General features: G+C 38.3%; 1 protein-coding gene across 1 annotated transcript in view; it reads left to right on the forward strand.

Moving 5' to 3' along the window:
- SVEP1 (sushi, von Willebrand factor type A, EGF and pentraxin domain containing 1) overlaps positions 1-25,629 on the forward strand; it is a 224,166-nt gene that overhangs the window by 124,860 nt on the left and 73,677 nt on the right. Inside the window, exons 21-32 of the mRNA XM_045373613.3 lie at positions 29-125; positions 2,003-2,116; positions 6,024-6,137; positions 7,171-7,372; positions 10,267-10,424; positions 11,286-11,487; positions 13,614-13,789; positions 20,840-20,964; positions 21,972-22,095; positions 22,828-22,998; positions 24,697-24,870; positions 25,298-25,417. Of these exons, the coding sequence (XP_045229548.2) occupies positions 29-125; positions 2,003-2,116; positions 6,024-6,137; positions 7,171-7,372; positions 10,267-10,424; positions 11,286-11,487; positions 13,614-13,789; positions 20,840-20,964; positions 21,972-22,095; positions 22,828-22,998; positions 24,697-24,870; positions 25,298-25,417 (1,777 nt within the window). The remainder of the gene's footprint in view (positions 1-28; positions 126-2,002; positions 2,117-6,023; positions 6,138-7,170; positions 7,373-10,266; positions 10,425-11,285; positions 11,488-13,613; positions 13,790-20,839; positions 20,965-21,971; positions 22,096-22,827; positions 22,999-24,696; positions 24,871-25,297; positions 25,418-25,629) is intronic.

Here is a 25,629-nt window from a genome sequence, read left to right on the forward strand (position 1 = left end):
CTGATTGATTTTTTTATGCTACTGGTAGGTTTTCCATGAATGCTTCTTAAACCCTTGCCACAATAGTGGAACCTGCCAACAACTTGGGCGTGGTTATGTTTGTCTCTGTCCACTTGGATATACAGGTAAATAACAGAGAGGAATGTAGATTTTAATATTTTTATATGAAATCATTATGACTTGCAGTATCAAACTTTAGTATATTAAATATATCTGGTAAGATACATTAGACTATGTAAATGTGCCAAAATTTGTTGAACAAGATAATAGGAGAAAAAAATTATACATACTTCACAAATGACGGTTTTCTTTGCCCATTTTGGATAAAGAATAACGACTCATCTTCCCTATGAGTCTTTATCATAACCTACAATTTAAATTGAAATACAATTCCAGGGGTTATGTTCAAAGTTTCATTCTGTCAAAAATTATATGCGTGATACTCCACATAGAACAGATTGTCCAGTATAAACATTTTTAAATGAACTGGCAGTTTCTCTCATATGCTACACACTAATAGAAGTTCTTGTGAATAGCTATGATTTGTTGCTTTGTTTCTAGCTTTCTGGAAGCTGTGCTTAGAAAAACAATTTGGCTTTGGACTTTATTATGTAGGAATTATGTAAGAATTATGGGGGTTTTTAACAGTTTGGTTCACAGTCGACTTGAGTCCAGAAACATAATTTTTGAGGGGAAATGAAATATACCTTAAAATTGCAATTAATTTAAAATAATCGTTTTATTGTAGACAGTTTTTTTTTTCAATGTTATACAACCAACTTGAAAGTTTGTAATGAGAAATAGTATTTAAGTAAAGGAATTCACCACAAGATAAGCAAAATGAAAGTCAAAAAACAAAGTATAGTCGAGATCTATCTAGAATATTGGCATTCCAGTATAGCTGGCTCGTGTTGTGTGCGTGTGTGTCTTGTGAATTTTTATAAAAATATTTACCTTGATGTTCCATAAGAAATAAAGGATCTTGTTTGGGAATTCTGTAAATTAGTGGTGGTTGAGAGAGGGTATAATATAGAACAGTGGTTCTCAAATAGTCATGTGCATCAGAATCATCTGGAAGGCTTGTTAAAAACACAGATTGCTGGACCCCAGCCCCAGAATTTCTGATTCAGTAGGTCTGGAGTACAGCCTGAGAATTTGTATTTTTATTGTGTTCCCAGGTAATGCTGATGCTAGTGAGGAGGCCCCTGAGAAATAAAATGGGTTTCCAGCACAGCTAGCCCCTAGAAAGCCCATGTGCTCCCTGTGGGAAGATGCAGCCACTCTGGGACACCTGGCATGTGAGCTGCGATCTGGCAGGCTTTAGCCCTACCTCCACCCCTCAGCCAGGTGACCTTGGTAGCAAGTACAGATTATATTGTAGCTTTCACTTTGAAATTAGCGTAATTCCTGGCTCCATTTTATGCTTCCAAGTGCCCCCAACCCACTTCCAATTTGGGATCTTTTGCTATCTTCTATGTATCTTTATAAGAGTATCTTGGCCCGGAACGATGGCTCACACCTGTTATCCCAGCATTTTGGGAGGCCGAGGTGGGTGGATCACGAGGTCAGGAGATCGAGACCATCCTGGCTAACACGGTGAAACCCCATCTCTACTAAAAATACAAAAACAAAATTAGCCGGGCACGGTGGCGGGCACCTGTAGTCCCAGCAACTCCAGAGGCTGAGGTGGAGAATGGCGTGAACCCGGGAGGCAGAGCTTGCAGTGAGCCGAGATCACGCCACTGCACTCCAGCCTGGATGATAGAGACTCCTTAAAAAAAAAAAAAAAAAGTAAGAAAATCTTAAATTTGTTTGCTTAGAAAGAGGTAGTACATTCATTAAATACTTAATAGATGGTAGCACTTAATGAATATTGCCCTTTTCTTTACCGCTACCCACTTAAAAATTCTGATTATTGAGATAATTACCTTTAAATGATCATAGTTCTGTTTCGGTTAATCCCATCCTTGGATTGTCCCTCAGTATGTGGTTTACATTGTAGGCTTAAAGTGTGAAACAGACATCGATGAGTGCAGCCCACTGCCTTGCCTCAACAATGGAGTTTGTAAAGACCTAGTTGGGGAATTCATTTGTGAGTGCCCATCAGGTTACACAGGTAAGGGGAAGGTTTCTTGTTTTTAACAATATGAAACTTTGAATCATTACGATATCATCACCGAGATAAATTTGGAATGTGTCAAAGATACATTTATAGGATATTATGAACATATTGAAGAAGCAAATTTTCTAATATTACTTATATGCATTGGGAAAGTGTTCTTGTCCTTATCCTGTTATGTAAGGAGAACAAGATATCAATATGGCAGTATGTAATTGCTTTATAAAACAGGCAGGCGTGTTCCCATCTTCGCCAGCTATGTGTGACTTTGGACAAGACATTTAACTTCACTGAACCTGTTTCTTCATTTTTATAAATAGAGGTGAGGAAATGACAGAAAATATGTAAAGCCTACTACAAATACATGGTCCTCCCCAAGCTTTTTACTAATATTTTCCTGAATTTATGAAGTGTATATGCTATCTTCTGTGGATTTTCATGTGTGTGTGTGAATATGTGTGTGTATAATTATTACTAACTGTGGACTTTAGGCACAGGTATCCTTGAAATTATTATGGACCACTATGCCTCTCCTTTTTACTTAAATAAATACATATTTAAGTGTTATTTTTTAGCATTCAAAATCTTTTTATGACTTAAATAATTTCAACTTTTATTAATTTAGAGAGTACAAGTGCAGTTTTGTTACACGGATATATTGCAAGATGCTGAGGTTTGGAGGACAGATAATTCCGTCACCCAGGTAGTGAGAATAGTACCTAATAGCTAGTTTTTCAGCCCACACCACCTTTCTTCTCCCCTCTAATAGTACCTAGCATCTATTGTTCCTATTTTTATTCCATGCATACTCAATGTTTAGCTCCCACTTTAAGAGAGAACATGCAGTATTTGGCTTTCTGTTCCTGCTTTAATTCACTTAGAATAATGGCCTGCAGGTGCATCCGTGTTGCTGCAAAGGACATGATTTTGTGGGGTTTTTATGACTGCATAATATTCCATGATCTATAAGTACCACATTTTCTTTAATCCACCATTGATGGGCATGTAGGTGTATTCCATGTCTTTGCTATTGTAAATAGCACTGGGATGAACACACAAGTGCATGTGTCTTTTTGGTAGAATGATTTATTTTTCTCTGGATGTATACCCAGTAATGGGATTGCTGGGATTACTGGCCAACCATATGCAGAAGAATGAAGCTGGACCCCAACCTTTTACCGTATACAAAAATTAATTTGAGATGCATTAAAGATTTAAATGTAAAACTTTAAACTATAAAAATCCTATAAGAAAACCCAGGAAATACCCTTCTTGACATCGGCCTTGGCAAAGGATTTATGGCTGAGTTCCCAAAAGCAATTGCAACAAAAACAAAAATTAACAAGTCGGACCTAATTAAATTGAAGAGCTTCTGCACTGCAAAAGAAAGCATCAATGGAGTAAACAGGCAACCTACAAAATGGGAGAAAATACTTGAAAACTATGCATCTGACAAAGGCCTAGTACTCAGAATCTATAAGGAGCTTAAACAAATCAACAAGCAAAACACAAATAACCTCATTAAATAGTGGGCAAAGGACACGAACAGACACTTCTCTAAGAAGACAATAGCAACCAACAAACACGAAAAAAACCTCATCATCACTAATCATCAGAAAAGGCCAATCAAAACGACAATGAGATACCATCTCACACCAGTCAGAATGGCTTTTTTTTTTTTTTTTAATTTTTGTATTTTTTGAGATGGAGTCTCACTCTGTCGCCCAGGCTGGAGTGCAGTGGCATGAGCTCAGCTCACTACCACCTCTGTCTCCCAGGTTCAAACAATTCTCCTGTCTCAGCCTCCCAAGTAGCTGAGACTACAGGCGCATGCCACCGTGCCCGGCTAATTTTTTGTATTTTTAGTAGAGACGGGGTTTCACCATATTGGTCAGGCTGGTCTCAAACTCCTGACCTCCGGTAATCCACCTGCCCCAGCCTCCCAAAGTGCTGGGATTACAGGCCTGAGTCACTGCCTTCGGCCACAATGGCTGTTATTAAAGAGTCAAAAAATAACACATGCTGGCAAGGTTATAGAAAAACACAGCACGCTTATAATCTTTTTTAGGAATGTCAATTAGTTCAGCCACTGTGGAAAGCAGTTTGGAGATTTCTGTAAGTGTATATCTTAAGTCAAGAGTCGCAGTTTTCAGCACCTTCTCACAAAAATAGTTTAGAAACAGTGATCTTATTCTCAATTCCCTTGTTAACCCACATTATAATTATTATAATACTGATGATATATTCTAATAAAATAGACTAGGATTTACTACTTTATAAATAGCAGTGACCCCATAATATTATTATGGAGAGTACTGAGGTCAAATAAATCATCCAGCATTGTACCTAACTCATAAAATCATTATTATACTAAAAAGATATCTGAATATATATTTTAATACATGTGGGTATATAATTTTCTATATCTTAAAAAAGTTTAGTGAAATCCTGATAACATTTCAAAGGAACCATAACTTTATGTGTATCTAAAAACAATTTCCATAGAGACATGAAAATGTTTAACATAATTTACAGTAGTAATCATTTGGAACAACTCACATATTTTCTGTATCTCAAATCCATGCAACACTGGTTGTCCCAGGCCTATGTTTAGGGGCCACATCCCATGTATCTTGAAACAAATTGCTCTCAGCTTATACTCTAAGAAGCCCACATGATGTGAGACCAACTGCAGACCAGCAAACTCATCACCCCTAACCAAGGGTGTGTATTCAACAGCTGGAACCACATCCAGATTGCTGGCCTGGTTCCCATTTTCTTTCTCATGCTCTTTCCTCTCCACTGTCTGCCTATGGTTGCATTTCCATAGACCGTATTAAAATTATGCACCTGTATCCTACATTTCTTTATTTAAAATTCCAAATCTCATGTTAGTGACACCTGGAGTTGAATCATAGTAAAAACTTGTGACCAGAATGGTAGACACATACTATGAGAAAAGTAGAACCAAGTTTCTAAATAAAATAAATATATATTTACTAGATGTGAAATGCATTATGTATATTATTTATTAGACATTACATTTATTGTGTGGATTTACTGTGAAAAAAAGTGTTCATTATGGTCCATATGAAAGTGTAGATTTTATGTTAGATTTACTATTCTCATAAAAACAACTTTCATTGTGAAATTTCCTGTTAGCATATTTTAATGTCAAGGTACATAAATTATTAGATATGTGTTACATAATTCCATGAGGTATAAATTTAAGCATCCTGAACTCTTCAACCCAAGGAGTCTTTGTACGTATGTTCTTGAATGTGAAGATTTATGGTTCTAGGCTCATTTCTGTGCCTGTCCTTGGCGATGTCACAGACCTCTTTGGATCTAATTCTAGATGTATAAAATAAAGGATATGAATTACATCAGTTGTTCTCAAATTACGTTCACACAAAACATGGGACAGCTGCACAGAAATTTGGCTGTGTTTCCCTAATTTGCAGAAGAAAATGAGTTATTTTCTTCATTCAATAGATTTCTCCCACAATTTTTGCCAACTTTGTAACTGTAATGCTGTAACTGTTACCACTTAACTCTAAAAGGAATAAACTCAAAAAGAGAACAACTTGCAAACAAATAAGGAGGATAATTTTAAAACAAAATCACACATCTTTTTAACTAAAAAAATATGGCCAGATATTCATAGTTATCATTTTCCATTGCATGCTGAATATGTTAGGATTCTTGCTAGAAAAAAATTGCAGTTCACAGAATAGAAGAAACATTTTATTTCAACGTTTGGCAAAGAGTTAAATTTGTCACAAACATGTTAGCCATGACTTCCAATTTCCCTATTCCAATGCCTGAACAACTTGCTTGGAAACTATTGGTCTTAAAGTCCTTTCAAGTTTTCTGTAGTTCAAAGATTAATAATTCTTTGCAGGTCTGCGGTGTGAAGAAAATATAAATGAGTGTAGCTCCAGTCCTTGTTTAAATAAAGGAATCTGTGTTGATGGTGTGGCTGGCTATCGTTGCACATGTGTGAAAGGATATGTAGGTAAGATGTTTCCAGTGTTCCCAAGTTGTCTTAAAATCTTGTAAACCACCACAAATTGGTATATTTCTTAACATGATATATATTAATGTGAATTTTTGGATTTTATGACTGCATGGTGATTATGTAAGAGAAAGTCTTCATTTTTTGAGGAAATATATGCTGAGATGTTTGGGGTGAAAGGGCATGCAGGTCTGCAATTTACTCTCAAATGGTTCAGCAGAAAATAATTTGTGTATGTGGGGTGTGTGTGTGTTAAGGCAAACTTTCAAGAAGGAACTGGAGACATATCATGTAATATCATATTGCAGACAGATGCACAATAATATGGTTTAAAAGTGTATGCTTAATTGCTAAAGGGTAAATCCAAGGAAGAAAGTGGCCAGTAAAGGAAAATGGCAAGATCAAAGAAACAGGCAAGTTTTGAATGGAATTTACTAGCTTTATTTCTTAACATTATCTCAATTAGATGTCTATTACCAAACTTAATTTCAAAAAAAAATAAGATTTAAAAAAAGCAGATTATCAGCTGGGCATGGTGGTTCATGCCTGTAATCCCAGCATTTTGGGAGGCCGAGGCAGGTGGATTACTTGAGCTCAGGATTTCAAGACCATCTTGGCCAAAATGGTGAAACCCTGTCTCTACTAAAAAAATACAAAAATTAGCCAGGTGTGGTGATGGGTGCCTGTAGTCCCAGTTACTCAGGAGACTGAGGCAGGAAAATTGCTTGAACCCAGGAGGTGAAGTTTGCAGTGAGCCGAGATCGCGCCACTGTACTCCAGCCTGGGAGACAGAGCGAGACTCTGTCTCAAGAAAAAAAAAGAAAAAAAAAAACCTCAGAGTCCATAAAAAAATGACTTGCAAAAGCCAGAGCCCATTACAGAATGGATCTCAAACCAGTTTGATGGGCCAGTGGCTCCACAGCCTCCATTCCAAGCCTCTAGAAGCAGCATCCTCCAGGGAGTCAACACTTTAATTACAGTGTTCCCAGGGAATTAATCATTTGGGCTGTTTCTCTTCCTTCTCCATCCTCAGGCCTGCATTGTGAAACAGAAGTCAATGAATGCCAGTCAAACCCATGCTTAAATAATGCAGTCTGTGAAGACCAGGTTGGGGGATTCTTGTGCAAATGCCCACCTGGATTTTTGGGTACCCGATGTGGAAAGAACGTGGATGAGTGTCTCAGTCGGCCATGCAAAAATGGAGCTACCTGTAAAGACGGTGCCAATAGCTTCAGGTAAAGGCTGATTCTTTTCACTTTTTTTTTATTTTTCTAAACTAGTCAGTGTTTCTGCAGCCTTTATGGAGTATTGCTTTGAGTCTCAAGTCAGCCATTTTCAAATGCTGGCCCAAGGATAGGCTACAGTTGAATATTCCCACTGCCATTTCTGCTTCACTAAGCCTGGAGTAGAGCCTACCACTTTAAAATAGGCAACCTGTTATGGCTTAAGTTTCCCGATGATTCTGATGCACAGCCATGTTTGGGAACTCATGTTCTATACTGGGGAAGTCATAAAAGATGAAATATAATTACTCAGAAGCAAACACAGTAGCACTAGACAAAGCCCATATTTTATTTATTTATTTATTTATTTTTATATTTTTGAGACGAAGTTTTGCTCTTGTTGCCCAGGCTGGAGTGCAATGGCGGGATCTCGGCTCACTGTAACCTCCTTCTCCCGGGTTTAAGCGATTCTCCTGCCTCAACTTCCCGAGTAGTTGGGATTACAGGTGCCCGCCACCAGGCCTGGCTAACTTTTGTATTTTTAGCAGAAATGGGGTTTCACCGTGTTGGCCAGGCTGGTCTCGAACTCCTGACCTCAGGTGATCCACCCGTGCTTTAGCTGAAGTTTTTATACCAGATAAAATCAAAATGGAATCTACAGTCATATTGTGATAGTGCTCATCTATATTCTATGTCCACAATTTTGAAACTTTTTTAGTAATCTTTTGTTAAAAGAAATCTAACATGAATGTAAAAAAGTAAAATAATAAAAGCTAAGCTTTTGTGGCTGCAAATAGTAGTGTTTGAGGGGGAGAAAGACTATATCTCCCTGAGGCAGCTCTAAGTGTCAGTAGAATACAATTTGAAAATCTTCTCCTGTTGTCATTATCAATACTATCCTGTTCCATCCCCCACTCTTTGCAGGGGAGTACAGAGACAGCACATCTGTAGTACACAAGACAGATTTCTCTTGCTTGCAGAATTTTAGAAAACTGTATTGTCCTTAAGGTGCTGCTGGTTTTATAAGTTTACAAAAGTAAAAACAAAAAAAGAACAAAAGAGGTCTAGCCCAATTGCAACATTTCCCAATCCCCTTCCTTCTAGTTCAGCCCCCTTCCATTACCATCCTCCCACAATATCCTCACCTTCAATATGGAAATGAGGTCTTATCGTGTAGCACTGCTTTCTTATGGGTGTTTGACATTTTCTGGCATATACCTAACTGTAGGCAATGAGAAGTTTCCAGATGAACAACAAGAGTTCCAAACTCTTTCCTGGGTTTAAAACGATTGATGAATACCAAAGTTGTCTAAATCCTAACTAGAAGAAAGGTGAAGGTACACGCTCCCAATTCAGAAGGCATGTAGGTTGTTGACAAAGTGAATCTATTTCATAGATGAGGATATGATAGTGTTGTAATGACACCAAACACAGGAGGACAAAGGTGAGTGAAATTATAGTCAAAATAGATTTACCATCAAATGCAGAGACCCAGTAAAGATCTCCCAATTCCAACTGAGAGTTTTGCTTAAATCCGCCAACCACCAGTTGTTCCTGCTAGTCACTGTTAGGTCAGTATCAAAGAGGTCTTCATACGAACATGCTAGTAATGATAACATTAACTCGCATTTATTGGACCAGTCCTTTTAAATTACAAACTATTTCAGTCACACGGAAAATTACAAATAATAATAAAAGTCATGTACTGATCACTGTGATTATCAAACCTTAGTATTTTGCCATATTTGATTCACATCTTTTGTTTTAAAGACATAAGTTCTAAAGGTAGGGCTGGATTCCCTTCAACACACACACGCATACACATGCGTGCACGTACACACACACATATTCACCTTCTTCCCCCAGCAGTAATCACTGTCCTGAAGTCTGAATATATCTTTCTTATTCGGGTTTTATATTTTGCTACATATATGACTTCTATAAACAGTATATAACTTACATATTACATAAGTGTCATCATAACATACATATTCTTTTTGCAATTTTTTTTTCCACTCAGCATATTTTCAAGTATTATCAAGGTGGTTACATTTGGCTCTGGTTTGTTCATTTCAATTGCTCCTTAGTATTCCATTACATGATGGACTTAATTACGCTATGATTCATTTTCTCAGTCTCCTCTCCATAGACATTTAGAATGATGCTGCTATGAACATTTGTTATATGGGTCCCTGTGCACCTTGTGGAATTATCTCCTAGAGCAGAAAACAAGAAATGGATTTATAGGGCTCTGGGAACACAAACTCTCAACTTCTCAGGACATTGCCAAATTGTAGTCCTACTCACTATATGGGACTTCCGATTTTATGACACTGCTGTCAACATTTGACATTACCAGATATACTTTCCATTCTGATGAGTTTAAAATGGTTTGTTGCATAGCACATAAACTGTATAGCATCCTGATTAAGAAAAAGGATATAGGTTGATTCAAAATCCCACTCCACCACTTGGTAGCAATAGAACTTGGGCAAATTCTTTAGCCTCTCTGAGCCACAGTTTAGCTAATCTGTAAAATGGGAATAATACTAGTATTGCCTCATTGTTATGAAAATAGGCTTAACATATAAAAGCCTTTAGAACAGCATCTGAACTTTTCATATTTTTCTGAGAACTCCTATGAGGAGAGAAACCACAATGTGTGAATTATATTTCACCTGGACCAGAACTACTTTCTACTTTATTTTTGCTACTATAACATTTCTAATACATCTTATCTTATATAGGTTTAATCAGGTGAACTGGAAAAAGTAATCTACAGTTAAAGCATTTTGATGTTGAAAATATGTTCCAGCATTTTGATTTTCAAAGTCTTTTCAGATAACATTGTCATAAATGGGAGACTTCCTACAACTGTTCTAATTGTTACAACATTTTGTTTTCAGATGCCTATGTGCAGCCGGCTTCACAGGTTCACACTGTGAATTGAACATCAATGAATGTCAGTCTAACCCATGTAGAAATCAGGCCACCTGTGTGGATGAATTAAATTCATACAGTTGTAAATGTCAACCAGGATTTTCAGGCAACAGGTGTGAAACAGGTATATATCAACTCAGTGTTATTAATAACAATACTAAAAATAGTACTGTAATAACAATACCAATTTTGCCTGCACCAAGCACTGCCCATAGGCCAAAAACTATGCCAAACACTTTGTACTCATTTAATCTTCACAGCCATCCAACAAACTAGGTACTACTACTATTATCCTCAGTGGCACAGATGATAAAATTAAAGCTTAAAAACTAGGGAGGAAATAGAGAAAATTGAATTTAGTAGAGCTCTTCACGTTCTACTTATTTATAATAAAAAGGATACTTTGATAAGCCACTTGACTTCAGAGGTGAGAATCCATGAACATGTTTGAGAATCAGCAGATCAACTCTAAATACTTTCTCAGGAGACTGGAGTCTTTTAGCTGTAAGACTTGTTTTATTGAGTGGGCTATGCCGGTTTGGGGCAGACCTGAATTGCTCATGAAATAGGGAAAAGCCAGAGTTCTAAATAGGGTAGCATGTTACCCTTGCAGATCCTCCTCCTTCTCTCCTGTGACATCAATTACTTCCTCTCTACTGAGTCATTCTCATTAGCATACAGACATGCTTTAGTATCTCCTGGCTTTAGTAGCATTTCAGGTCCACCTCTCCTTCCAACTACTTCCTGTTTCTCTGCTTCCTTTCACTATTGAATGCTTTTCCTATCTTGTATACTCACTGGTTATTTTATTTAAAAGAATGCACTATGTATTTTGTAAATAATATTTATTTAATTTTGAAACTGCTTCTTAGGTAAATAATCATATTCACTGAAATGAGCTTCTTTGACAATAGCACTGCTTCCTTTGACAATTGGAAATGTCTTCCAAGTGCCACCGTCTGCACACTTTTCTTATTCATTACAGAACAGTCTATAGGCTTTAACCTGGATTTTGAAGTTTCTGGCATTTATGGATACGTCATGCTAGATGGTGTCCTCCCATCTCTCCATGCTCTAACCTGTACCTTCTGGATGAAATCCTCTGATGACATGAACTATGGAACACCAATCTCTTATGCAGTTGATAATGGCAGCGACAATACTTTGCTCCTGACTGATTATAATGGGTAAGCGGAAGTGTCGGGAAGGCTGTGCTTAAGACCTTATCTTGGAGCCAAATTAGAACTGACATTGAGGATGGGAAATGGGAAAGTAGAGGGTCAGTTGTTCCCAGAAAACAGCAGGGTATCAATAATCAAATGGAGCATCTGAACAAGTTCTGTAAGAAGGTAAAATTTTAGTGATAATACCTCAAACATGTATTGTGTTTTGCTGTTTACTAAGTATTTTCATATGTATTACTTCTTCTAATATTCACAATGACCTGAGGAACTGTGCCCATTTTACAGACAGTAGAATAAAGTTTCAGAAAGTCTAAATGACTTGCCCCAAATCTCACACCTTGGAAGTAGCAGGGCTAAGTCTCAAACTCTGACTCAAATACTGATGCTCTTTCTTTTATATAATAGGACCTCTAAAAGTTAAGGGATTTCAGTGACATCATTGACCCTTGGGAGACAAGTGTATTGCATACAAATCAGTATACAAACTCAGGGTGCATATTTTTTTAGAATCCATTAATTCCAACTTCAGGGCCCCATCCCCCTGGGTTGTCAGGAGAGCCAACCTTAGTTGTACACAGAGTCTTGCCAAAGAGCCACAGACTTAAGCAGAACTTCCATCACTGGTCAACTGTCCACATTATTTATCACTGAGCTGTCCACTGACCCAGGCTTTATGGTCCCTTTAAAACCACTGCTTTTTAAACATATGAAATCCTTGGCAAAACTTCAGGTTCATAACTTCAATGTGGTTAGATTCTGCGGTGCACCACATGGTCTTTTCCTCTCAGATCTGCCGAAATTCTACTTATGAGCAGGTTGTTGGTGTTCAAAACCCACTGAGCTTTTTTTTCTATCCCCAATCCAGGGGAATCTCACTATTCTAGTAGAAATCTCCCATCCTCAAATACTATTCTTCTTAATTTACTAGATCTGTTAAAAAACAAAAATCCAAGAAGTTTGCAAAAACCCTCCTTTGAAACAAAATATATATAAAGAGAGAACCTGTTGCCTCCTTGAATAAGGAGAGAAACTGGAAAAATGCAGAAAGGAAACCATTAATATCGCAAAAAATATTTTTTCATAAACATCTGTAAACAAAATCTGATAAGATGCTGGGAGAAGTAGTCAATGAATTTTTATCTTCATCATCAACTTTCTCTAATCGTTTCTTTTTCTCCATTTGATTTTGAAGATTTTTCACTTTTAAACTGCTTATTAGCTTTGTTATTTCCCTGAATGACACAGTTGTTGGAAACATCTTCTGGCTGGCCATCCTTGTTGTTTCAAATATTCTTTTCTTTGGATCGGCATACTACTTTGTCTGACATATGACTGCATGAGCAACTGTCTTAGTCCATTCAGGCTGCTACAATAAATAGCATAGACTTGGTAGCTTGTAAAGAACAGAAATGTATTTCTCACAGTTCTGGAGGCTTCAAGATCAAGGTGCCAGCATAGTTAGTGTCTGGGGAGGCCCTACTTTCCTGTCCACAGATGGCACCTTCTTACTATGTTTTCACACGGTGAAGGTGCAAGTGGTCTCGTCAGAGCCTTCATGACCTAATCACTTCCCAAAGACTCCACCTCCTAATCACATTGGTGATTACATTTCAATACATAAATTTTGAGAGCACACGAGACAGCATACAAATATTCATACCATAGCAGCAACCATCAAACAGACTTATTGTTTGTTTGATGAAGCATCTACGAAACATCTGAAATTTGTTCTTGGTCTTAAGAAACTTACATTCTGGAAGAAGGATGTCAGTCTGGCATTTTACACAATTCTCACCCTTTCCATTCTTGATTCATTCTCTCCAAAACAGCCAGTTGGTAAACTGTCTCAAATTGGAGCAACTTCTCCTGGCTCATCCTAAGACTTTTTCCTACCCCTCAGTGTTTAAGAACACAAACCAATTTTCAGTGAGCTGCAATCAAGTATAATTAGTAAATCAAATCTGCTTTTACAAAATGTGACCAAGTGGAGAAAAAAAAAGAGTAATGGGTTTACACAAAGTACTTTACGCACAAAGAAAAGGAAAAGAGGAAAAATAGTAACATGCCCCACAGTAAGGATTGCAACATATGGCTAATGACTACATTCCCTGGAATCTTTCTCTCCACAGCTGGGTTCTTTATGTGAATGGCAAGGAAAAGATAACAAATTGTCCCTCAGTGAATGATGGCAGATGGCATCATATTGCAATCACTTGGACAAGTGCCAATGGTGTCTGGAAAGTCTACATCGATGGGAAATTATCTGACGGTGGTGCTGGCCTCTCTGTTGGTTTGCCCATACCTGGTATGTTTTAACAAAATGAGTATAATTCTGTTGAACTGTAGAGGTGATGCTCCTTAAATGGACATCAGGTTTGCTAGCATTTTTGTCCTTGGTTTCAAACAAAGATTAACGGCTCTCTCTCTCTCTCTCTCATTTCCTACTCCCTGATTATCCTAACTGGGTTATTAGAAGCTTTTTTCCTAGGTAAGCTGTTTGCCTCTCTGTGTGAGAAATGCCTTTGAAGATCTACATTAAGACTACCAAGAAGCATGCTGAACTAACAGCTGGTTGCTAAACTGTCTTCCAAGGAGATTAATTACTGGTATTTTTGTTTAAGGATTGTTTTGTTTTGTTTTGTTTTGTTTTGTAATCAGTATATAAGCAAGACCACGGCTATCCATCTTTTATGGACCTTTTCAAATAGATCTTGAGCTGTCTTCTAAAAAATACTTTTTAATAAATATCCCAGGAGTTTTAGTTTGAAGAATTGCAAACTAAATTTCATTAGGTGACCCAGGTTCTCAGCATTGTACATGGCAATAAGCTTGTTCCATCTGGATACATCTATAGAAATATATGCATATGACATTACTTTTTACTTTGCTCATTTGTTTCAGGTATACAAAATGGTGCCTAGATAAAAGAAAATTAAATAGACAAAAATGAATTAAAGTATTAGAAACTAATATATTCTAGGAGTAAGTTATATGAAACTAGGATAAGTATACTAATAAATATAGCACAAAAATACTAAACTTCATAAAAATGTGATGAGATGCCTTTGCAAAGCCTCAAATACAATACTTATTTTATTTATTAGAAATTATTGGCCAGGTGCAGTAGCTCAGGCCTGTAATCCCAGCATTTTGGGAGGCTGAGGCAAGTGGATCACGAGGTCAGGAGTTTGAGACCACCCTGGCCAATATGGTGAAACCCTATCTCTGCTAAAAACACGCAAAAAAAAAAAAATTATCCAGGTGTGGTGACAGGTGCCTGTAATCCCAGCTACTTGGGAGGCTGAGGCAGGAGAATTGCTTGAAAACCCAGGAGGTAAAGGTTGCAGTGAGCCAAGATCACACCACTGCACTCCAGCCTGGGCAACAGAGAGAGACTCTGTCTCAAAAAAAAAAAAAAAAAAATTGTCCACACATTGTTTCACTTTTAATACTATGAAGATCCATGTGGATCAAACCAAAATTGATCTACTTGTGAATTTAAAGAATCCGTCCTAAGCACTCACTAGGAAGGCCAGGCACCTATGCAAGGCACCAGAAACCCAATGGTGAGCAAAAGTCATGTGCTCCCTGCTCTCCAGAAGCTTTTATTGTGGCCAGGGAGTGAGGTGTTCATCACATAATCACACTAAATGATGTGTAATTTCACACTGAGGCAAGCACTATGGAGGAAAGGAACATCATTCTATGAAAGCCTGTAACCAGTGAGCTGATGTAGAATGGGGAGTCCATGGAGGCTTGTGGAGATGTCCCTAACTCTCAAGGATGATCAGGCACGAATTAGCGAAGGGGACTGGGCCTTGTTGAAAGAGCTAGAAAAAGATTGATATATCTGAAATGCAGGCTGAAATAGGGAAGGCAAGGCAATCAGGTAGAGAGGGCAGACATAGCCAAATCACATAAAGCCATGTAGTGTGGGTTAAGGATTGAGGTTTTCACCCTAAAATCAATAGGGAGTCACTGATGGATTTTAAGATGGCAGGGGGAGATGGCAGGAAGGGCAGCTTAAGTGGTTCTGGGCATGAGCAGAAAGAAGTAATAGGGTGTATATGAAAATTCCTAAACAATAAAGAGGTCTCTAATCAGAGGACAAAAGGACTCCCAAGTGCAGGGACAGCACTGAAAGTTAATATCTGAGTTAATATCTAAGAAGCATTTATTATGCTTCTCCTGGGAGAAAAACTTGGGACAAATGAAAAATAAGAGTGAAAGCCCACTCTTCCTTAAACCCCAGAATAACTGAAGAGATGAATGAAACATACAGACAGATCCTTGGATGTGTATCCACACACTGAGCATTTGCCAAGTGCCAATCCAGCCAGTAAGGCACCATCTGAGTGTTGAGGTTCCAGAAATGGAAGACCCAAAGGACAGAGCTGTAGAGTCAAGGACACATGCATTTTGCTATGAGGAGAAGGCAGAGAAGGAGGCTTAGGACATTTAATGAATTTAGGGAGCAAGGGTGATTTATAAAGAAATGGATTGGGGAGATTAATTTGGAGGGGAAGGAAAGAGAAACAGAGACAAATTAGAAACTTTAGACAGGTTGTTGTAAGATGAGAGTATTGGGAGATTAATATAGAGGTTGCTTTTGAAAATCATGTAATTATTTTATAATACTAGGGCAATATCTAATAAGATGATTTTGATGAAATCACTCTGGATAAATTTAAAACATGGTCTATCATCCTTTGCCTCTTTGTAAAATATACTTGAACAGGAAGCCAGTGCCAAAACCAAAACTTCCTTGTAATACCATTTATGCCTAATTACCCAAATATTTTTACAAAATTTACTCAATGTTTTTGTCACAATGATCATGTGAATTTAATAGAGTAGTTATGCTACTATTTTAGAAATGAAGAAACAGAGAATTCCAGAAGAGTTAAAACGAGTCTCTCAAATTGCATTCCTAGAGCCTAACTCTTTTAATTTATGGCTGTGCCCTCTTCATGTCCCCTTCTGCCTTTTCCACTTAGATTAGCCTATTGATACATGTCCACACATGGAGTAGGTGTGGGACCATTAGGAACTGTAGCACTCACAATGGTAGAGGGAACCTCTGGGGATGTGGATGGACACCCTTAGTATCTACCATACACATCGCACTATAGAATTCTTTCTTGCAGTCTACCCACTCCTTTGCCTAGAAACTCTCCATATCTTCCTTCTGAATGAGATTAACTCTAAATCCTCAAGATCCATATCTGAAAGATTTCCCTGAGCCCAGCCCATTCTTATTGAGCTTTTTCTTTCAGTTCTTCTCTCACTCTGCATGCCTCCACTGCTGCATTAACCACACTATATTGGAAAGTATTTATGTATGAATTTTCCCTTAGAATTATCTCTTAGAAGAAGAAATCCTTTTTCATCAGTGTAAGTCCAGTGCCTGGTATTGTAGACAGCACATTATTGGTAGCTTCATAAACATCTGCTGAATTTACCAGCCTGTGTCTTGAAGGATGTGTCAGAAGAACAGGGAAAGGCAGCTCAGACAGAAGGAGCTCTGCGTACAGAGGGCACGGAGCCATGAATGGGTTTTGTGTGAGGAGGAATGGTTGACTGATCCCCAAAGCAGTAGCACAGTGTATATAGAGGAAAAGAAAAGGAAGACGTGATAGAGAAAGAAGCTAAAACATAACATAGTGTTGGGCTGTAATGAGCCTGTTTATGTCCCCCAAGAAATGCACACTTTCTCCTTCAGTTGAATTAAAAGACGTTAAGGTATTTCAAAAGGAAATGGCATTATCAAGTGAGGTGGGGCAGTGGGTTTTTTGTGTTGGTTTAATTTAGTGTGTTCTTGTTTTCAACTATCTCTTCTCTAAGTGGCGCGATTACAGGTGATTTTTATTTTCTTCTTTATTTTATGATATTTTCATAATGAATGTATATTTCTTTTCTGGTTAAAAAAACATTTTTATCTTTAAAATATCAACAATGATGGAAGAGTAAAACGTAGATTGAAGGAACAGCAAAATAAAACCAAGAAACTCTTACAGTAACCACCTAAGGAAATAGTTTACTGACCAGAGGCATAAGGATGGCCAGGATGATTGAGAATCCATAAACATTGCAGAGTTCCAATTGACACCCTTCATGGCTGTCTTAGTCCACTTAGGTTACCATAAAAAAAAAAAAACATACACAAAGTGGCTTAAATAACTGAAATTGGCCAAGTGCAGTGGCTCACACCTGTAATCCCAGCACGTTGGGAGTCCAAGACAAGTGGATCACCTGAGGTCAGGAGTTTGAGACCAGCTTGGCCAACATGGTGAAACCCCATCTCTACTAAAAATAAAAAAATAAAAAATTAGCCGGGCATGGTGGCGGGCCCCCAGCTACTTGGGAGGCTGAGGCAAGAGAATTGCTTGAACCCAGGAGGCAGAGGTTGCAGTGAGGTGAGATCGCGCCACTGCACTCCAGCCTGGGCAACAAGAGTGAAACTCTACCTCAAAAATAAAAAAATAAAAATAACTGAAATTAATGTTCTTGTAGTCCTGCAGGCTAGAAGTCTGAGATCAGGGTACCAGTATGGTTCGTTCCTGGTGAGAGCCCCCTTCCTGGCTTGTAGACAGCCACCTTCTCACTGTATCCTCATATGGCAGGGGGAGAGAGAGCAAACTTTCTGGTGTCTCTTCTTATACAGGCCCTAGTCCCATCATGTGGGCCCTACCCTCATGAACTCATCTAAATCCAATCACCTCCCAAAGGCTCCATCTCTAAATACCACCATGGTGGGAGTTAGGGCTTCAACATATGAATTTGGTGGGGACACAGTTCAGTGCATAACAGTGAATGACTGGCTTCAGTTTGACCAAGTTTATTGAAGAGTCTGTTGGCTAAGGTAAGAATTCTAAGAAAAGGAGTTGGTGATGGGGGAAAAGATTATGTATATGGTTTTAGACATATTGAGTTTGAGGTCTGTTGAATTTCTAGTCACAAAAATACATACAGCTAAAGATATAGGTCTGATACTGCTTTATATCAAATTGGCAAAGTTGTTTTTAGTGCCACCATAAAATTGGCTAGGATTCAGCATAGCAAACCTGTGTATAGAGCACCAGCAAGTATGTAAGTTGATACAATTTTTCTGGGAAGCGATTTAGAAACTTGCATCAAAAGCCTCAGAGAAATTCTTTGCCTGCAACCATCAGTTTACTAGAAATAAATCTATGGAAATCATCAATAATTTGAACATATATATAAGTATGTATAAATAAACATGTTTATCTCAGTGTTATTTTTTAATATTAAACTTAGAAACAAGGCCAACATCCAGTAATAAGGGGCTGTTTAATTAATTAAGCAAATTATGTTTTGTTGTCCATTCATGTGTTGTTAAAACAGCATAGCTAGGCCAGGCGTGGTAGCTCACATCTGTAATCCCAGTACTTTGGGAGACTGAGGTGGCTGGATCACTTGAGACCAGGAGTTGGAGACCAGCCTGATCAACATGGGTGGTGAGGGTGGGTGAAATCCCATCTCTGCTAAAAATACAAAAAATTAGCCAGATGTGGTGGTGCATACCTGTAATCCCAGCTATCCGGGAGGCTGAGCTATGAGAATCACCTGAATCTGGGAGGTAGAGGTTGTGTTGAGCTGAGATCGCACCACTGCACTCTAGCCTGGGTAAGGGAGTAAGATTCTGTCTCAAAAAACAAAAAAAAAAACAAAAAAAAAAAAGGATAGCTACTAAAACTCATGAAATGGGAACATGTTCAAGATGGTCTCACAACACCTTGAACAATATTCAAACATTCTGTATAGTATGATACCGAGTTATGTGTTTTAAAATACCTCACACATACATATACATATACTAGAACAAAATTAAAAACCTGGAAAGAAATACAAAAAACTATTAAATAATTATTTCTAGGTAAGAAGAGTTCTTTATAATTTAAAAATTTTCTTCTGTACATGTATTAACTTTAAAATTATTAATACAATTTAAAAACATGTAGATTGGGAAATCATGAAGGAGGGATCAATGGACAGATTAACCAACAAGTGAGATCAAATTGAAACAGTAGTTGACTTTGGGGACTTGAGGGAAGGGTAAGAAGTGGGTGAGGGATAAAAGACTACACGTTGGGTACAGTTTATACAGCTCGGGTGATGGATGCATCAAAATCTCAGAAATCACCAGTAAAGAAGTGATCTGTGTAACCCAAAACCACCTGTTCCCCAAAAACTACTGAAATAAAAAAGAGTAGTTGAAGGAAGAAAGTCACGGGGTAGAATCTTGGGATCACTTCTAAGAGGCAGGCAGAGAAGGGAGACTGAGAATGAGCAGAAAAGTTCAAAGAAAACCAGGAGAGGATGCTCTGATAGAAATCAAGCATAGTGTAATCAAGTCTGGCTCCCGGCAGGAAACAGGTAGTCACTAAAGTGAATTTAATGAAGGACTGTTTTCAAAGGTGTGAACGTGGTGAAGAAGAACAAAATATGACAGTAAAACACATGACTAGCAACAACAGGTGGTTGTAAGGGGATGGGCCTGAAGTAACAAGGGTTAGGCATTGTTGCCAGAACTTAGGAACCTGCAGCGCTGGAGAGAATCCCCTAATCTCTTCAGAAATAGAAGGAAAAGCCACTCCTAGTTGGTTGCCTGGCAGGAGAGGATACCGGAGATTCAACTTCTCTCTCATCTGATTTTCTTATCTCATGCTGGCTCTTCATTGGCCAGAAACAAAGAGAAGCCAGGAGACAAGGAAGCCGGGTGATGCAGCTCACGGGACAACCTTTGGGACACAAAGCTGAGTGGAGAAGGGTGGAGGGTAGGTCTGGCAGTGCAGACACAGGCTGTCCGGCGCACCCAGAAAGGCAAGTTGAATAGGATGAAATGCTTAGCCAAAACAGATGATACAGAGAAGTCACAGAGATGAATACTGAAATTTCTATTGAATTTGGCAATTAGGAGACCCTTGGCAACTTTAGAAAGTTCCCTGGATTTGGTGATAGAAATTACATCTTTGTAGCTTAAGGAATAAGAAAAATAGCAGTCACTTCCATGGAGGGTGATTTTCTACAAGAAAGTAAGCAAAATAATACTTAATTTGTCAACATAAAATATTATATGCATATATATGTATTGAATATAGTTTTTGTAGTTACAGGTTTATAAATCAACATTCTAAATCCTGTCTATTTTTAAGTTGCTATATAAAACATTGAATTTGTTCTTATTGATAAAACCTGCAGTAAATTTATAGAATTTTGCTTTTCAGTAATTTTCTTTCATTTATTTGTATCAGTCATGCTTTCATTAAATTTGGATTTAGGAATAACAGACCATCAGGCCAGTTTTCCTCCTTTTCTTTCTCTTTCTCTCTAGGTGGTGGTGCATTAGTTCTGGGGCAAGAGCAAGACAAAAAAGGAGAGGGATTCAGCCCAGCTGAGTCTTTTGTGGGCTCCATAAGCCAGCTCAACCTCTGGGACTATGTCCTGTCTCCACAGCAGGTCAATTCCATTTTCAGTGTATGACAGTAATGAGATGCAAAGGTACAAACCTAGTAAAAATGTGAACAGCCTAATGATGACATAACTTATTGTAAGCTCTTGGTTATCAGAATTTATCACCAGTATCATTTGATGCTGTGGTTATAGAAGAAGTTAGGCAGAAGTTACAGTAATTTGCAGTGAATACCCTTTTTAGTTTCTTGGTGATATTCTTAAATTTTATTGGAATTATTTTAGATTTTGCAAAATAATGTTTTCCAATAAAATTTAAGAATATCACCAAAGAGAGCAGGAGAAATCATAAAGAATAATGCTTCAAATCTCTCCGACTAAAGATGCAGAACTTTAAGGCTGGCACAAGATCATCCATAGAGAGCAACATACGACCTAGTAGCTAAAACCAGCCTAGAGTCAAACAGCTGGGGTTCAAATCCCAGTCTTACACCAAACTCACTGTGATGATTTTGAACGTGTTATTCCATCTCACTAAGTTTCATTTCTCTTATCTATAAAAGATAGATAAATAGAACTACATAGCAGAGTTTTGACAAGATTGAACAAAATACTACGTATGCATTTGTGGTATTATTTGATCCATAGTAAAGGCTTGATAAATGTTCGCTCTTATTACTACAGAGGCTGAACTTCTTTAAGCCTCAGCTTCCTCACTTCTATGTCAGAGGTCAAAGACATAGAATGAAGAAGGGGAGAGCCTCTACAACCCCTTAACAAACCACATGGCTTTACACAGGGAATTCTAGGTGTAGGATTTCAAAATTTCAGGCAACTATGAGTCTAGTGGGAGAAGTAGCTGGGAGAGGGAATGATAGAGCTGGGGGGGAGGGAAATGGAAGAGAATTTCCTGCTGCCCCTGAAATCATACCTTCTTCCCTCCACCCCCACCTCTAAAAAATCTGTGAATGTTTTCAATAGGACTAAAATAACATATAATAACGTTATCTTAATGGAACAAGTAAGGCTTATCTAAAGTGTTATTAAACTTTCAGGTGAAGTCACTGGCTACCTCCTGCCCAGAGGAACTCAGTAGAGGAAACGTGTTAGCATGGCCCGATTTCTTGTCGGGAATTATGGGGAAAGTGAAGATCGATTCAAAGAGCATATTTTGTTCTGGTGAGAATTTCCTTCTTCCCTAGACTCCACTATCTCTTGACCACCCTGGGACTGTCTAGCAAAAGGAGACAATTCAGAATTCTCTATCAGTCAAATTGTATGTGCCTGTCAATCTACTTTTTGTAACCAGTAATTCATACTTACCCTATTTTCATCCAAAGGATTTGTTTTCTTTAATGCTAAAATATATTCTGTATAAGAAGATATAATTAGGGAGGAAATTTGGATGAAAGTAAAATAAAATCAGGAAAATGAGATTAGAGAAGAGATTAGGTTATTTTTTTCAGTGCGCACCAACATACTATGCACCTGTTTGAGATGGGGTACTCTCTTGGTTCCATAATTTGTAGAAGGTATCTAGGAACAGGTAGCACAGGGCAAAAAGCAATGGATGCTGCAATCCACACACTAAAACTGAATTATCAAAACTGTATCATGAAATTAAATGTATTTAAATGAGTTTCTTAGACTGTCCTAGAATTTATGGCTTTTGATAACTTATAAGAACATTTCATTAACATTCCTAAAATATTTTAAAAGAGGGAGAGTTGTTGATTCAAATGTTTTTTTAAAGTAATTTTGCTTGCCAGTGATCTGGTTATATGTTAACTTGTTTTCACATCAGTAAGGTGGCTCTCAAACGCTGATACGGAATACAGTTTGAAATCATTGACTTGGTGATGCTGCCACTATGTTGCTGACAAGCTCTGCACCTGTGTTCTTTGCCCTCAGATTGCCCACGCTTAGGAGGGTCAGTGCCTCATCTGAGAACTGCATCAGAAGATTTAAAGCCAGGTTCCAAAATCAGTCTGTTCTGTGATCCAGGCTTCCAGCTGGTCGGGAACCCTGTGCAGTACTGTCTGAATCAAGGACAGTGGACACAACCACTTCCTCACTGTGAACGTGAGCTGCCTTTCTTCAGGCCATTTCGGTGACTTTTGAAAAATACTGAAAACATAAGAACTCTTTTCAGGAATGCTAGACAAAGGGTGAATACTTCACAGTAGCAAATATACCAAATATTCATTGAACCTTTTCTTTGTTTAATGAACTGTGCTGGGCGTCGTGAAGGAGATGGGTGATTAGGATCCAAAGGGACCATTTGTGGATGCATCCAAGGTGATACGAGGAACTGAAAGTGATGGAAAGACACACCCTATAGGTGGAGGCCCAGAGATAGACGGGTCATTGCTGGAGGGGAAAACAGGGAGAGACGTCTTCAGTCGAGTGCATTCATTCATTCATTCATTTATTCAGCAACTTTTAAAGTACCTATTATGTGCTAGGCACTGATCTAGGTCCTCGAGATGCAGCAGTTGAGGGGGAAAAGCCCCTATTCTTATGTAGTTTAGATTCTAATAGTTTAGGATTCTAACAGGAAAATAAATAAGTAAATATAATATGTATTTATAGTAAATAATAAAGGTAAGGGCTAGAAGTAAGAGCTGTGAAGAAAGACAAAAGAGGCCAGGAAAATACAGTGTGGCCAGGCACGGTGGCTCACACCTGTAATCCCAGCACTTTGGGAGGCCGAGGCGGGTGGATCGCTTGAGCCCAGGAGTTCAAGACCAGCCTGGGCACATGACGAAACCCTATCTCCACAAAAGATACAAAAATTAGCCAGGCATTGTGATGTGTGCTGATAATTCCAGCTACTCAGTAGGCTGAAATGGGAGGATCACCAAGCCCAGGAGGCAGAGGTTGCAGTGAATCGAGATTGCACCACCGCTCTCCAGTGTAGGTGACAGAGCTTGACCCTGTCTTAAAAAAAAGTAATACAAAAATGAGGGTTGGGTGGAAGCTAGACTGCTATTTTAGATAAGCACCTGTTATCACCTGATATATTCACCTGTTTTGTTTCTTTGCTTGTTTGTTTTGCCTATCTACCCCACTAGATAAAAAGCTCCATAAGGCAGGGATTTTGTTTGTTTGGCTCACTGTTGTAACTACAGCACCTAGAACAGTGTCTATGTGTTAGGTCATTTTGCATTGCTATAAAGAAACACCTAAGACTAGGTAATATATAAAGAAAGGAGATTTAATTGGCTCACAGTCCTGTTGGCTATACAGGAAGCATGGTACTGGCATCTGCTCAGCTTCTGGGGAGGCCTCACGGAGCTTTTCCTCATGGCAGAAGGCATCAAGAGTAGGCACATCACATGACAGGAGCAGGAGCAAGAGAGACAGTGGAGGAAGAGTTGCCACACACTTAACCAGATCTCGTGAGAACTCACTCACTATTGCAAGGACAGCACCAAGCCATGAGGGATCTGCCCCTATGACCCAAACACCTCCCACAAGACCCTGATTCCAACATTGGGGATCACATTTCAACATGAGATTTGGGCAGGGACAAATATCCAAACTTTATCAGCGTCTAGTGGGTAAATGTTTTTTGAATAAATGAATTGCATGCCTACTATGAGCCAGGCAGTGTGCTAGATGCTGAGGGTTCAGGCTGCTGCTATCCCTAGGACACACTCAGTCTGATGTTTGCATACAGTAAAAATGTCATGCTTAACAGAACTGCTAGTTTAATATAAAGTGTTCTTTGAGTATTTTGCTCTTAATGTCGTTGTCTTCTTCCTGGTCACCTTACAGGCATTAGCTGTGGGGTGCCACCTCCTTTGGAGAATGGCTTCCATTCAGCCGATGACTTTTATGCTGGCAGCACAGTAACCTACCAGTGCAACAATGGCTACTATCTATTGGGTGATTCAAGGATGTTCTGTACAGATAATGGGAGCTGGAACGGCGTTTCACCATCCTGCCTTGGTGAGATAAATGTTGGCAACTACTATACGAGATTATTCTAGCTCTGTAGATGACAATCATCCCAAATTCCTGAGGTTCTTGAGGCATTGCTTTGTTAATTTTATCTCATCCCAGTAAGCTGTGGCCAAGCCATGGTGACAAAGCAGCTGTATGTAGAGGTGCCAGAAATGTTTTAAATTTTTATCAGGCTCCATATTAAAACTATATTTATATATCCCTGTCTTATACTTGCCCACCTATAAACTAGGGAAATAATAGCTTTTATTGTATATCTGCAATGTGATTATGACTGTTATATTTAAATTCTATACAAATATATGAAGTGTTGTGCATTACGTGATATGTAATGATTTAAAAGTAAAAACAGATGTTCGATACATAAGGAAAAGGAATCAGCTTTAAAATTTATAAGCTGTCTTCATTTTAGATGTCGATGAGTGTGCAGTTGGATCAGATTGTAGTGAGCATGCTTCTTGCCTGAATATAGATGGATCCTACATATGTTCATGTATTCCACCATACACAGGAGATGGGAAAAACTGTGCAGGTAACTAATATATGTAGAACTAGAAGTTCCTCATTCCAGTCTTTCATTCAAGCACATGTTTTAAGTGTATGTTATTTCTAAGTAAGATAATAGTTTCAACTTCGAAGGGCCTACAGGTAGGCAGACAAGATAAAGATCTTATAAAAGACACATCAGTAACAACTAAAAGTGCTTTAAAGTAGCATTGTGCCTCCCCCAAATTCCCAATTTCT

The sequence above is a fragment of the Macaca fascicularis genome, chromosome 15 (genome assembly GCF_037993035.2).
Source record: "Macaca fascicularis isolate 582-1 chromosome 15, T2T-MFA8v1.1".
NCBI classification, from domain to species: Eukaryota; Metazoa; Chordata; class Mammalia; order Primates; family Cercopithecidae; genus Macaca; species Macaca fascicularis.